Raw genomic sequence first — 16,169 nt, forward strand, 5'->3', positions numbered from 1 at the left:
TTTTATTCGTTGAGTGTCGGGCTGCACATGGTGCAGTCTTGTGCGTACAAGCGAATTTTGCGTGAAACTTTATGAACAATAGTGTTGCTATGTATTAATAAAAATAAAGATGCCAGAAAAGACCCCTGAGGTAGACTGTATGTAGCATCTTTTAAGGCGTAATGAAATCTACTAGACCGGTAGAGCTCACTAAGTAATAACAGCACTCTGACGAGCTGTATTATGGAGGTATTTGCGTTCAGATTACGGTGCTTACGCTTGAAAATGGCTGGTTTTTCGCCGTGGTAATTGTCAGGAAAGACAGCCCTGAAAAATTACGCGCGATAACCATCGTATAAGGGCAGGATGTAACGAATAATGAACAGAATGGAAGAAAGCTTCCCGCTGAAGCCGTCCCTGAGCGCCACACCAAAAAATCCACGTAGACGGCCAACATCCACTTGGCGGCCAAAAATAGGCCGGCAGTCCTCAGTTTGCCTTTCCTGTGCCTGCCGAGCTCACAGCACCGCACTAGAAAGCTTTACTTTTTCCTTTTTCCCTATTATTTTTTCCGTTTGATTCTCGGAAAGCAGCATGGGCATCCGTCACTTTGCGACTACATGAATCTCGTTGGTCAGGAATAAGACCCCTTTAGATTGGGAATGCACCGGCCTGATGGCAATGAGCGCGCACGCAGGTGTAAGTGCTTTTTACCCACACCGCGATAGTTGAGGGCGGAGAGCAAGCTCAAGGCACACATTTAGAATTCACCACGCACTTACGCTATCAATCAAGCAGAATATGATCTCATGCTCCACTTCGTAAATTATTCGTGTGTTAATAAGCACAGCAACGGTCGTTAAAGACCAGCACAACACTCACTGCACTAGATGCAGCAATGAGCCTTGCCGCCTTGCCTCCGTTCTCAATGACACTCGCATGACAGTTACTTCGACTAACATTCACAAAACGCTATGCAACCATCACTTCAAGCTGTACAACATTGCCAACATAACGATAACATGACAGGAATGACTCAAAATAGGACCATGTGCAACTGAACATTCCAACTCGTGCACGCAAAGCCGAATTCAAGCTTGTATACTGTTAGACTCGCGCAAAACCAGAAACTCATGTAAGGTGACTAACGTCAAAGCTCAAGAAATGTTCGTCAGGGCTACGTTATCTATCTGACGGAATCGTTCTCGGCCACGCAGTACAGCCATTGCACCAACCTCGTCCAGAACGCAATACATACCCCGGAGACCGTGCGCAAAACCTGAGACAAACAGGCACTGAGACCAGCGACAGCCATAACAAATAATATTCGAACAAGATTCTAAATATTGAAAATAGAAGTCAATTCACCGCCCACTGCGAACCCGCTGAAATGTGAGACTCCACTTTACAAAAACGGACGAAAATAAAACTATGAAGACACTAACCCTCGTCCCACCAGGCTTACGCCCAACAGTTAGGATCCGCGAGAAAACAAACTAGCACTTGCCAGCGAGCGTACATTCCGAAACACTGCTACCAGGTTTCCGTCTATGTGTTTTTTTTTTGTTTTTTTTTTTCTGTTCGCCCCCTTTGTTGGATGCTTCTCGCGCTCAAGGCCGGAACATCTGCAGACCGACTCGACAGGGATGAGGCGCTCATAAACACAGAGAAGGGGAAGAAAGACGGCGCGCGCGGAAGGAAAGACATTTGTACCCCGACGCCAGAAGTTTCCCCTCCTTTTCCCTCAAGCGAGGGATCCGCGGACGGCACTTGGCGACACAGTGCCAAAATTACTTCTAGCACCACGCAGCATTGCGGTTAACTTCAGAAAAACATTGTATTGTAAATTTAAGACTACACAGAACTGGAGTTATGAAAAGTGCAGCTTATATTTTAAACAGACGACATGTTTTGTTTCAGCGGAACAGAGTAATGACGTAATGTCTGTCGTACGGGAATAGTGAATTACGTTTACATGCTTATGTTGTCGTTGGAGCAATTGAATTAAAATTGATCAATCGAACTCAAGCAATGTTACGTGTATCTGTTTGACAACTATGTAAAAGAACCAAGAAATAATCCTACTCGTGCTGTGTGTAGCTTTTTGCGAGAGCAGTGGTGGTGGTGTCTATGGGGGGATTATCCTTACTCTGGTCTGTCGGTAATTCCGCAACCTGAGTTCTTAAACTTAAATATAGAGTTTCTACCACAGTCCGCTAAAGCCAATGTTCACGAAAAACTTCGAAAGTGTTTTTTGTCACTGCTGGCCGCTCATTTCACGAACGCTCAGCGAGCACGAAACGAGAGACGTCGTTTAACAAAACGTTGTTTCCTCAGCTTGTACCGGAGTGTCTCACTCCCGTCACAAAATTCGTGAAGAGCGCAGCTATCCGTCATGGTTGGTTCATATCAGATAAGTTCCAGACACGAAACCCGCACTAGCATTACGTCGATGAAACAGCTGGCTCACTCAGCCGCAGCAAAGGGAGGCGAAAGCAATTATAAAATCTTAACGGCAGCCTGCAGCTCCCCTGAATGATTTTTGACATTGGTCCGTTAGACGCTTTAATTGCCTTCACGAAAAGATGCTTCTCCAAACACCCGGTATCCCTGCTTTCAGCATCATTGATTGCGTAAATCTTTTAATAAACTTTAATTTGGCTTCTGATCAGGGGTGTAAATCTGAGTTTACTAAGGTGGCGCTTTGGGCTAGTTGGTATTACGCAACGAAAATATACAGCCCTACGTGGAGAGACATGTCACACTGTGTGTCACTGCGCCCTTCTTTCCCGGGGTGCATCACTTCTCAACGTCTTGGAGACTCCTTTTGCAAATCTTACAACTACAGTTGAACCCATTTATAAGATACGTGCACTGGGGAGCAGTTTTTTTATCTCCAATATCAGAGGTCCCTTATAAGCAGGGTATACAATCCCATTTTCTAACCAGACCTTATTTCAACCTAGGCATCCTACGGGTAAAATGGCAAAAAGGAAATATATCTCCTTTAGCATAAGCGTTATTATCGCTTTCATTTACATACTGCATTTCCCTGATGGACCACCACACACTGAATACACCTCGCAACTTTCTTGTATTATTTGCGAACTGCGTTTGCAGCGATTGCAAAGTGCCATCACGATGTGACGTGGCACCGCAGCTAGCGATTCCCAACTCTGGAAAAAGTTCTGTGTCTCGTAACACTACACGAACTCAAGTAAAAAAAAAAAAAGCGCCACGTTATTGTGAATGTAGCCAGCTTACCACCAAGGTGCTAGAAGTAGCCAGAACTATAAAACATCACCAGCAGAAATATCACTCGGAAAGTTTTGCTTGTTTGTCAACGGGTAACATCGGCTGTGAGTACCAAACTTATGAATGTCGCTACTGAGATGAAAAATAAATAAAAAGCTAACAGGACATTTCTGAGTGAAGTTGAAACCATGGTGGAATAGTAACCAGAGCAGTTTATTTGTCTTGTTTATTTATTTATTGTTTATTTGGCTTGGCTATGTCTTGCTTTCTAGTCACAATGGTGTGTCTACGTCAGCAGCACCAGCTGATCGCTTTCTTCGCATTTACCGGATAGATTGTTCATATTGGAAAGGTACATCGCAAAAAGACACAAGACGAACTGTCGCAGCTGTGTAAAAGATGAAAAGAGCAAGAAAACAAAAAACTGCCGCCCTTTGTGTTCGGAACTGCGAGCACTAAGATTTTATTTCGACACCGAGATAAAACAACGAGAGAGCTGATGGAAGCCTACTTGATCCGAAAAAGACAGTCGCAATGTTTAAGCCAGCCTTCGGTTATATTAGTAGATAAGGAGGAGTCTTTTCTGGATAATTCATAATCTTGGCTTCAGTTTTCACGGGAGATGGGAGGAAAACATTCCCCAAAAATCTATCATCCGGTGTTTATGACGTATGATATGTTTTGACCCCTTGCAATGGGCTTCGCGCAAGTGCTATAGGCTTTTTGTAATCGCTTGAAAGACGTATAAAAATGTGTTTCTTTCCAAGAAATTTAGTTGCGAGTCAGCGTCGTCTATCCGTCTTCTTTACGCCTTGTGTCTTTTTGCGCTGCACATTTCCAATGTGAACCAATACCCAATTGTCTATCCTTCGGATAGATTGTTGTTTATACTGAAAGTCAACGTAATTGACAATTCCCGCTGTATTCTTCTAACTAGCGGACACAACATCTACGGTATATCCCTGATAGGAAGCTCCAATAATTGGAGAACCCAACGGCACTCCCGGTAAGCTCGCGCAGAAGCTCGCATGTGCAGTCGCGCTTGTGCTCCTCGCGGCAAGCTTGAGGAGCTCATCTACGTTGCATTCCCACTGCAGGTGCTTCCTTTAGTCATTTGATAGGCGACTGACTTGCTTTTTTTTTTTTTACTGAAGTTGTAATTAATCGTCATGACGTAAGCGTGTCTCTCTTTTTTTTGTTTTCACTATAGCTGTAACTGAACCTGGCGATCGATGGTTCCGCACCTAATGTAAAAATGTCTGTTACAAGCGAGACTGAGCATACCAAAATTCAAGGCTAACTTGTCCTTTATAGCCGACTGTCTTCTACATCGAATGTCTAATAAAGCAAAGATCAAATTAATAAATTTCATATGGGTGCCATTCATTTGGGTGAACGGTGTTTCTTATATCCGACTACCTGTTATATCCATGCCTTTTATGACGGGGTTCGACTTTGTAAAATCAACATTATGTGAACGATGACGTCAACAATTATCTGCCTCTCCCATAATCGACAGTAAATGTAGGCATGAAATGGTTAGGGGCTCCGGGATGGGCTCGGTGCCTTCTTGAGACTATCAGTTTGGGCTTGCGTTTAATATATGACATGGAATCATAAGCGCACATCCAGGTGAGGACCAGGAAGGACAGGATACACCCGAGCGCTAACTCGCCACAATTTGTTTCAGGTCACAGAGGCATATAGCATACCGATATATTGTGGAAAAAGTGTGTAGAGCAAATTGAAAGGTGTCCTAATGATCGCCTCTATGAACACCGCAGGAATGTGTGTGCACACACATCCGCCGTGCGCCCTTCGTGTGTTGATGGCCGCCCAAACAGCTTCGTTTCTTCTGTACTTTTTCTTTTTTTTTTCCCACGCGCACTCCGCGTGCGTGGCGTCCGCTTCTCTTCCTTGCTTAATTGTTCGTTTTTCGTTTGTTTGCTTACGTTCTCTACCCCCCCCCCCCTCCCGCCCCTTTTCGCCTTGCGGTTATCTTCGCGGGGCGCACTGACAAGGAATTCTGCGTACGCGACTCAACTTGTTTCATTTGTATGTTGGTTCGCTAGGTTGTGCTCCAAACAGGCACCCTATGTGCTCGGCCTGGTCCGCAGCACTCTAGGCCTATGGCTCAAAGTTGGCAAAAAAAAAAAAAAGTAGTGCGCAGCGCTCAGATACCAGCGGTTCACGATAAAGGGCAGCAAAATTAAACGAGAACCCACTGCTCATAAAGTATCCCAACAAAAAGTGTCATGGCAGTTCGGTTCCAGGTGGAGCTCCAGACAGAGCCGGTTGGTTTGTATGCAATGGTGCGCCGATGAAAATTAAAGCACAATGAGGGGCTCGCAATGAGATACATAAAAGAGGAGACAACAGCCACTACCCACACAAATGAAAACAAGTGGTGTGTGTGTGTGTGGGGGGGGGGGTGTTCATCAAGGCGAAATAAATAATGCAGCGTCATTGGAAAACTTACTATAAATAAGAAGAAAAAAAAAAACGTATGGAAGCTCTGGAATTCGAAACAGTGAGCTCGAAATTTCAAGCTAGAAGTAGAAATTAGACGAATTCTTGGGACATCGAGCGGCATTATTGAATTGGCATTACATTTTTAATATTGCGGCGCAGTATGGATTCGGCGGCTCGTTGCCGTTACGGAAAATATCTTGCTGCAGTTTTACACACCTCACGCACGTTTTAAAAGCCTCTACTGTGCTTTTCTTAAATAAAGTGGTAATAAATGCGATTTGGAGAGTGGTTGTAGTTTTGTTCACTTAGTTTTCGTTTTGGTTTTTTATGTATAACTGGAACGTAATCTTAGACTAAATGAATTACATATCGGAAGTAATTGTAATTTAATGTGAATAATTTTCGGAGTCGTAATTGTTTTTTTTTTTATTCATCTTTAAACGCAATTTTTCCGTGTATGCATCGGCGGCATGTACTAACATATGCAATTGTATACCTCCTAATATTCGCTAGGTTACGCGTGGCGAGAGTTTTTATCACCGAGGCATGCTCCATATTATTATGGCTAGGACTGTACATACAACGCGCAAGTGCAGCGCTGATGTGATCGTCGTTGTGCCAGCCTTCTTGCAGACTCGACTTCCTCGCGGCTCCGCTCGGACAGTGGAGACTGCTGCGGCGAGCAAGCGCGCGACGATGCCAGTGGCGAGAAAGCGAGGGACTGGTGCCCGCGCGTGAGCTTCGTCTCCCCGTGCCACCACCCCCTGTGGTGTCGGTGGTCGGTGGTCGAGCGTCCAAAGAAAAAAAAAAGGGGGCGCGAAAAAAAAATAAGTGCGTGGTGCAGTCTCCTTCTATTCTCCACACCCTCCCGTTTGCGAAGCGACGTAAAAAAGCCCCACCGCTGAGCCCGGCAGCTCTGGCCGCTACTCGTGTCCTTCCTTGGGCGAGGGAGGGAAGGGCAGAAGAAAATGGAAAGGAGGAGTTCACGGTGGTACACCGCGTGGTGCCAGTTTTCCGAACTAAAGACCCGTGTCCCGGAAAGCTGGGCATGAAACGAACAAGGGTCTCCGGAGTGTGAGACGGAGACGCTACCACTTAGCCACGAGTTTTTTTTTTCTTTATTGCCTGTTTGAGTTCACATCAATTCAAAAAATATCCACTATAATGGTAAAACTCGCAACAACCAGACTTCGGCTGTCACGAAAGGTTTAAAATTTTTTGAGGACAGCCAGTTCATCGAGCACACTGATCCAGTCAGGTGGATCAGAAAGCACCCGATACGTTTCTCTAAGGAGCAGCACACTCTCGATAAAGTTCTCGCGCACAGAACGCGTGTTGACATCTGCATGTTGCACTTGCACACTTAGCCACGAGTTCGATGCTTGAAAGCGGTACGAAATCGCTTGTAGTGAATGCGGTGTTGCCTTAGAGACGCGCCGTAGAACGCTATACTACGGTTTATATCGGTAATTATGAGCATGTTACTTACAGAAGTCGCAGTTACACGAGTAGCGAAGTACGTTTCCGCTACATTTCTTCTGCGCTCTGCGCACATGCAGAGCCATCTTGCGGCAAACACAGAAGAACCCCTCCTCGCATTGTGCGGCGCTGCCTCGACACGTGGCGCGCCACTCGCCCCAGACGTTTCGCTGTGCACCCTCACGGGTTGTAGAATCAAGCGTCTTTCCTTTCTTTAGATCACTATCTTCGCTCACCCGCTTCTCCCCTTCGGGCCGCGCGGGTACCGGTGCGAGGATGCCCCAATACCCTAGCGTTTAATAAGTTTTCTCGCTCTCTCCGCTTCCAACATCCAGCGTGCGTCACTCGAACAGTGGTGTTTAGGCGACGCGGCTCCTTTTTCCGCTCACAGCGCGATTGCTAGGTGCAGCGTCTGATGCCGGACGCCTCTGACGTGAATGCTGCGCCGTAGCGCTTCTGCTGGGAAAGCGTCCCCTGCGATGTGTGACTGACCGACATACTCAGTGCGCGTGAACGCTAAAGGAACACGGGAGCAAGAAACGTTGTAGTGTGCACAACACAGTGCGATAATGTAGATTGTGAGAAGCACTTGTTTGAACAAATAATTAGAAAAAAGTTGTCCAGTGCACTTAGAAGTGTTGAGTATGAAAACTATGTTTTTGTGTGACTCAAGAGCATACCGAGCAATGAGTGGGCGGTACGAACAAGGTGCAATAACGCTATCGCGTTCCACTCTTGAAGGCGAAGCTTAAGCGTCCTCCAAATTTTTTTCTTCTACTTTGTGTTTAATTATAGTTCCCCTAAATAGATATTGCATTACTAATTTATATCATTATCGAAATAAAAATTAAAAAAATTTTCCTTGGCCTCGCCGACTATTGGCTTGTTTCTTTCGCTTCCCATTTAGCATCCATATTGTAGTCAAGTTGGAAGTTCTTTTCCGATGTGGATTTATTGCGACGTCATCACGGCCCCTACCTGCATACCGTTCATTGCAAACGCATATAGACTCAGACGTTCACGGAGAAGTGAGTTATTTGTTATTTAACTAGCGTTGATATTTTATATTCCGCAGGAGGAGGCATTTTTAGGTTTATTTTTCTGACATGCCTGCTAGCATTTGTGTTCGCTCCCGTTTCGCCATCAATACAATATTCTGGACATTTGCTTTCCGCATTGCTGATTGTTTCTGATTTATATTTTGATCATCCCAGAACCAAGACTTGACCTTCAACATCCTCTCTTGGCATTTAAATGTGTCCTTCAATTACCTAACAGTGTTAACCTCAGATATAAGCCAATTATAGCGGCGAAGAAAGTTTTCAATCTGTGAAAGAACATTGTCGACACAGGCTTGTTCTTTTATAAAAAGCTTGCTGATCCTAACCCCTTTTAATGAGTCGTAACAACCTCTCTAAGGTTTGTTATAAGAAAGTACTGGGCGCATGTCAGAACGTCATTGATATGCTGCCCTTACATCGTGATGAGCTTTGGGGCTCGTTCCAGTTGGCCATGCGACTTGTCGGCATTATCGAATATACTCAAACCTATTGCCGCTTTACCATAGCTTATGTGGGTTCCTCCGCAGCATCCAGAAAACATAGGCGTTGAATTTTTACGAGCATTATTCCACACACTTACTTCACCAGAACACCAATATTGCTTTCGGATGAAGTGGCTTCAATAAACAAATTCGCTGTGACATTATATGATGACATGAATATTGGTTTGGCAGTGCGTTGTACTACATATGCACGTTTACGATGGAGAGACGAGCAGGCTTTTCTTATTCTTTTTAATGCACATACCCATCCACTGTGGTGACCATAACTGCATATCGACGAGACGGGTAGGTACCTCCGGGACAATCACAGACTAATGGTGCACATAAGTAGTGCTTTTGCCTACCGCCCTATTCCTTTTAATAACGGTGTTCTAAACAGATACGTTTGTCGCCGCCATAGCTGTACATAAATTAGCCAATCACAACCTTAATCAGCACATGTACCTTCACTGTGCGAGGATGTTATTTTAAAGCGCAAACTATTAGATGCGTTTTGCCTACTTGAGCACTATAAGAACTAATGTTTCACCACATATATTGAGTTTGTGGTTACTTGAGTGGTCGTGTCGGTAAAGCGCCGCCCATGGCTATGACTATGAGAATAAAAAACATTCACAACAACATGCTTGATTTACACCTCAGCAATCGGCTTCTGTGAGTGTTTAGACAAGATGAGCAAACGACGACTGTAAACCTGATGAGCTCTTGAGCGTGGTGCGACTTCATTCCAACGCACCGTTTGCATCTAGACATTCTGGAAGTCACTCATAACCTTCCACACTAGTCTTCCATAGAACAATACCGTCGGCTTTTAGCCGCCTGACCCTCTACACACAAAAACCAGACGCCGAAGCTGCAATTATAACAAATCAGCGTTCGACTTCTACACCAAAGAATTTTTATCTAGAAATCTTCTATGCATTATTAAACAATATGGCGACACTGCGCTATCGCTGCCATGCCTTACTATATGCTTCCGCTTGTCACGAACATCGAAGCCGTAGCTGGTTATTATGACCGGTGGCCGTTCTTTATGATCCGGCAGTGGAATTAATGCGAGAGCCTGCTTGCCCCTTCTTTCGACCTACATTTTCTTTTAGTGAATATACCATACAAGTAAGCTGCGCTCGTTATGTCTGTAGTCACCTGAAGGTTGGTTTATCGTGCGGCAAATTTCTAAATTTAAAAATGCATTTATTATTTGTTCCTTTCTTTGTGCCAGGGCTCATGGTTTACTTTTTTATAAGGAATTTGACTGTCATATGTAGACAAACAATATTGTAAAATTTAGGCTCCGAAATCAATGCGGTGACGCGACAGAATTGATGTCTCCCGTCTATTGCTTCCTCTTGCTGATCCTCGTTAACCTATACAGATCTTCCTTCAGGCGTAATTACCCTGCATGCACTGCACTGCATACACTGCATAATTACACTGCATACATTCGTAACGTGTCGCAATATGTGAAAGGCAATGCCACGTGGATATAAATGACCGTTTTAAAACGCCGTACGAGCTTGCCTTAATGACTTAGGCGCTGGGTGTGTAACTTGTAATCTGAGTCCTGGAAGGATGGAACTCGATCCCACTCCCTCCAATCAGAATAGAAACTGGTGATAGGACCACCTACTCTGCGATGCTGTTCGATGTCGTGACATTAGTGAACCACGTGACGAGTCAGTGCGTGGTAACGTCAGCTGCTAAATACCTCTAGCCGGAAGCATGCAAGGGATTTTACGCTCGGAATTCCGTCGCCGCCTCCAGAATGCTGATGCTACATTTTTCTTAGAACGGGAATTTTAAGGCCACGTGTACATATTTGATAAAGTGTCACGTCCCGGTTAAAATTAAAAAAACTGTCTGACCAGATACTATCAGTACTTTTGGAAATATTCTACCTTTACTAAAAATTTGTGTCCACAATAATCCCAGTATGCTAGGTACTGTCTTAGCTAAAAGTAGCCAGGCTGCGCGGTTTGCTCCTTAGCCCTTTAAATAAGCCCTCTAATTAATTCCAAATTATTCATCAACTCTACGGAAAGAAAGCACATCAAAACGTATCGGTAAAGACCATTTTTTTTGCCTTTTGGAGTAAATCAGTAGATTCAAACATTGCTGAGAAGCAAACCCTGCAAACTGGTTACTTTTGGCAAAGACGGTATCTCCAACACATTACAGAAATTGAGTATCCAGATTCAGGCGCAGTTCCTCTGTGTCACAGGTAATTAAAACCCATCAGTTTAGTCCCTGAAATCTAACTCACTAATAGAAAAGAAGAAATTGAATATTGTGTTTTTACAACTTTGTTTTTCTTTCTTTATGTAGAATTGTTCTTAAATAAACTAGTGGGCCTTGCTACCGTAACGGAGTAGGGATAACCTCTTTAGCAGAAACGAGGAGGCTGGCGTCGCACCTAAATTGACTCTTCATTGGGCATACTTGCGCTAACTGAAGAACGCGACAAATTTTCATCGCCCAAAAGATAAACGCTTGATCGGTAATTTTGAACTACGATCGCTGCCTGCACAGGAAATAGCTTTATTAAAAGTCGGCACGAAAATATCAATGTAATGCCGCAAACGGTACATACTAAAGGTGCAATAAATCGCTATCAGGACGTTAATGAAGAGGTGGTCCTCAGGACACTAAACTTCTCTTCTGAAAAGCATTCTTCAGGCTTTTTATTTCCTTCTGGAGTTCACCCTAGAAGCGATACTCGACCGAAGGACTAAAAACATCCGGAGCCACTTTCCTATACCACATTATGAAGGGCCCTGCTTGTACCCCTGCTTGGATATATAAGCTATGCCTGGAAATATCTCCGATGTGTTCCGCGTGCGCTTTTGTGCGGGGAATTGGAACATTATCTTTTGTGCTATCTTAGGGCTGTCACAAACTGCTTATCGCTCTTCTCAGCGCCTAGCTCGCTCCTCTGCCCATGAGAACAATTCTTTACCTTCGAAGCCGAACCGTTGATTTAACACCGCTAGCACGAACTTTCTACAATAAAATTCCTTCTAAACATTTGCCGGTCCTGTCGCAGATGCCATATAGTTTCACAAACTCCTCTGACCAACGAGCGCCAGGCACAAGTCGCGGAGGCACAGGGGCCGCATTAGCGAGCACGAACCTCAAACGAAGCGTGAGAAAGCAAAATTTGTTACTACAGTCTGCACGTGTAGGGTTCACCTGTGTGGGTGCGTTAGGAAATCAGAAGAACTTAGAGAGAGTTCTTAGAGAATCAAAAGAACTTAGATATAAAGTATAGCAAACACAAAACGCGGCAAAAAGTGGAAACATAAAAGCAATTTTAATAAATTACGCAAATAAACCAAGCGGTAAATCTATGATGCGCAGCAAATAGGACAAGAAGAGGAATAGATATACGCACAGCCGTTATGAGGCACGCATTGGAAGAGGGTGTGCGGTGTGCCTGCAGTGTGTCTGCACAGACGTCAGGTGCATGACCCTCCTCGCATCGAGTCGAACGCCTGTGAGCAAGCGACCCGTCAACGACCATCTTTCACCATGTCTAACTTTCTGTATATCTTTTCCTTTTCTTGCCGTATTTTCTGCAGATAATAGATTACACTCTTGGCTTGTATGCCAATTTGATTAAGATTGTTTTTGAGTTTACACTCTTTGTCACGTTTTGTATTTGCCTACTCTGTATCTCACTGTTAATCCTTTAATTTTTACCCAGCTTTCTTCCAGCTAATAAATAAATGTTCTGTATGTTGTCCCTACTCCTCTAATGTCTTCTGAGTAACCAATGCACCTACACATAGGAATCCTACACGGGCAGAGCGGCATAACAAATCCTGTTGTCTCATGCTTTCTCTGAGGTCAGGTGCTCGCTAAAGCAGCCCCTGTTCCTCATAGCCTTCCGCCTTGGAGCTGTTCGCTAGAGCAGTTTATGACAAGGGCAGAGTGCGGAAAAGGGTGCGTATGCTTTCGTCAAGAGATCTGCAGTACCTCTTAGCTCACGAAAATGTTTACACATGCGAAAACCGGTCTCGTTGAGCGGAAGCTTCTAGCATTCTTTAGTTTTCTACGAGACTCTGATCTGGTCCCCTAATGGTGCAAGCAGTCGTGATTAATATATGCTACATTTAATTCGCGACATTCGTATGCGAATGTGTGTATGTGCCTTTATTACTAGCACTAAATACTATTTACGAGCGTTACCTTGGAACCATTGCCGGCAGAACCCCCTGTGCTAACAATTACTCTAGCAGGCAACAACGTCCACATTTGTAACTTTTTTTAAAATACTGAATTATTCTAGGGACCGCTGTCCTCGTTCAGCATTAATTCTCAACAATTTCCAGAGTCTTACTGGTTCCAGAGTCCAGAGGAGTACTGGCTTTACGTTTCTCCACAAGTCCAGCCCAAATGTTGATTCCATAAAGATGTTCGCCGCGCCGCAAATCATGTATTCTTGCCTGATGCCCGACGTCTTCCGGAAGCCAGTCACTTGGGTCATCGAGTCTCACATTTTAGTATCTTTAAGCGATTAATCGAAATTATAGGCCAACCTGTCGCTAATATAACCGGCATGCACTTCTTTACTTAAAAAAAAAAAAAAACTTCACGGGGTCAGTTTGTTCTTTTGCAGTAGTTCACACAGGGAAATATCTCAAGTGCCGGGTGATGTTTTCTCGTGTTTTATAAGCCCTGCCTCTCATTATGGCCAATGCCCATTCATTCATATTGGACAATAAAGTGATCCGCTTATGTTAGTATGATCAACAAAATCCCCACTTTGCTTTCCCACTCTCCCTGTCTCTGTCTCTTTTGCTAGCAATCCTAAATGTCAGCCCTGTGCAATGACACGCAGAATATGTTGGGCAGGCATTATCTGTCCAATGCGACAGAAACTGGTGATGCCTGCTTCCGAGGAAAACTACTCGACCGGAATCCTTTCCGCGTTAGCAATCTACAAATATTTTGTAATTTCGCCGCTTTCAATTTCCTTCTTTGGAGCAGGGTGTTTTTGTAAGATAAGGAATGGTCGAATAGCAAACCGATGAAGATAATTACGGTACGTTATCTGTAGGTCGTATAGTGCACGTTTGATGGCACTGCTTCCTTGGGGCGGGATTCTAAATTTCCGAACTCATTCTACTTACGATTACAAGTGCATTTTCATCATTTTCATTACGGTCTGATCAATGGCGAAATGAAATAATAACTACGACCCATAAAATACACAATACTGCCATCCCTAGTTAAAAACAATTTGTTTTTTGTTTTGCCGACATTGTAACCCAATGTCTTGCAGTTAGACTAAAAGAAGTTTTTTATGATTTGAAAATGTTTGTCCTAGAAGCGTAAGTACCCTGCAGTAGAGTATAAAATTGTTTTTTCTGTTTCAATACACTTTGGTGCGAAGCACGTGTCACGGCGTAAATATATTATGCAAAGCGTAATTGTTAATTATTTACATCTAGGAAGCGAGGCAATTGTAAATCCCAATCGTCGTGTGAGGCGCCGTTTATTGTTTCGAACTTCACTAGTTTTAAAAAACATGGCGGGAATTTCATTACTGTACATGGCTTACAATCAGCTGATTCGGCTCTGCCACCACAATGGCCTAAAATATGAACACCTAATTTGTGTTATTGGTCCCTATTTTATAGCGCAATTCATTTATTTTTGAGCCTAAAATGTATTTTTATTAGCCTAATTTCCTGTATTGGATCTTTGCGATTCCCTATACAAATATCGTTTTACACATTACCGTTCAGCTTGACTTAACATCGAAGCAAACATGAATAAACTGAAAGAGACATTGAATTTCATTAAACTTTTATGTACTTAGATTCTTGTAGTTAAACTTCTTATTGGGCAACAATAGACTGTGCATTGAGCCGGATGGTCGCTTTAGTATTTCTTGAACATTATGATGAAAACATTCGAGTTAATAAAGTTTTTACTAACGTCTTGAAAATATCATCTTTGGTTGGGCAGCGCTGTCTCTGCACAGCTAAGACAAAGGAACATGCGTGTTTTTTTCCTGTATCATGGTTTATCGCTGATCGCGTGCAATAATTCCTACGCTCAATAAATTATCAGCTGAAAGAGCGAAAGGCTGATACAATCTCAGAGTATGTACTCAATCCGCTCACCTGCTTATACATTCATGAACAGCTCGCAACATTAGCTGTTTAATATTTCAGGAAGATATAACCCACGGTACTAACCGTCTTCATTCAGCTTATTGTCCCCGATTATCACGCATGTGTCTTTTAAAAGTTCCACAGGAAAGGCACCCATATATATCTTGTTTATTGCCGAATCAAGCTCTGGAAGAAGATGAAAAGAAAAACGCACAATTTATATAGTGCAAGGATATTTATTTACTCCTTCCGGCACTCAATATGGTCATTTGTGCTTTTAGGACAAGCTGGTGCAATTGTGATAATATTTACGTTACGCATGTGCATATCATGTCCAGTCGTCATTTACTGTATTCTCCAAAGATTTGTACTGGCGAAGCGCCGAAAGTAATATACAAATTAACATATTAGCTATGATAGCACAGGTGCATAATATTATTTAAGGTTCAAATCTTGTCGTCGCTTGCATAGTCAGATCTTGTGACTCCTGTACAATAGGATCCGAGAAACCTTGTATTTCGAGTCCAGAAACCGAGCGATGCGATTCATTCATCTCTCTGCTGTATGCGTCCGCAGCACACAAACCATTATACCTGATGCGGTTCTTCCCGCTCTCACTTACGTCTTCAGATGTTGAGGGGTCAATTCTATAGATGCCTGACGAATATCAGCAATTTCAATAGCAGGCATGATTACTTTATATTTGGGAATTGGAGTTTTAAGCGTAGTTTCACAATGCTTAGTTCTTGAGCTGCCTTGCAGGACACACTTGCACAGATGTTTAAAGCAATCATGGTTAATCCCATTGGCTGCAACTGTACATGTCGTGCCGATGATTCCGCCATGAACGTTCTCTTGCTACATCCATCAAAGATGCCTCTCACATAGCTGTTAGCCTAGCTAACCTTACTGCATTTTCGTTCTTCTGTTTCTCTCTCTCTCTCTCACTGTCACTCACGTAGCTACAGGTGCTGACCGCTACTACCTCGGCACGAAAGTTAGCAGCATACACAAGACAGCTCCAGGAAGGTGCATACTATTGCACCGATGTTCGAACTTTCCTAATCTCGGCTCGTCTGAAGCCATGTCGCTCATATCTCAAGCTTGAGTATACCCCCGCAGTTGGAGCATATTACCCTGCGACGGCAGTCTCGTCCGCGATGCCATTTTGTTGTTAGGCGAAGTACATCATGTTTTTAAACGGAGCTACTTGTCATTACAAAGGAGCTCAGTCTGGCATGAATAAGTCAAATGTTATTTTGATCTGGGGATTTCCATTGCACGTTGCTCCGGCCTAT

At 43.7% G+C, this 16,169-nt stretch overlaps 1 protein-coding gene across 6 annotated transcripts in view; it reads right to left on the minus strand.

Annotated features, from left to right (window-relative positions):
• The window catches only part of LOC146188447 (uncharacterized), a 148,464-nt gene that overhangs the window by 21,349 nt on the left and 110,946 nt on the right, over positions 1-16,169 (minus strand). For all 6 annotated transcript variants that reach the window (XR_014707535.1, XM_084603779.1, XM_084603778.1 and 3 more), the window contains one exon: positions 14,956-15,057. Coding sequence is in view for 5 of the 6 variants with exons in the window: in XM_084603779.1 (XP_084459905.1) it covers positions 14,956-15,057 (102 nt within the window). In the remaining variant the exon portion in view is untranslated. The remainder of the gene's footprint in view (positions 1-14,955; positions 15,058-16,169) is intronic.

Source organism: Amblyomma maculatum, chromosome 5 (genome assembly GCF_055883805.1).
Source record: "Amblyomma maculatum isolate TAMU_Amacu chromosome 5, ASM5588380v1, whole genome shotgun sequence".
In the NCBI taxonomy this organism is placed as follows: domain Eukaryota; kingdom Metazoa; phylum Arthropoda; class Arachnida; order Ixodida; family Ixodidae; genus Amblyomma; species Amblyomma maculatum.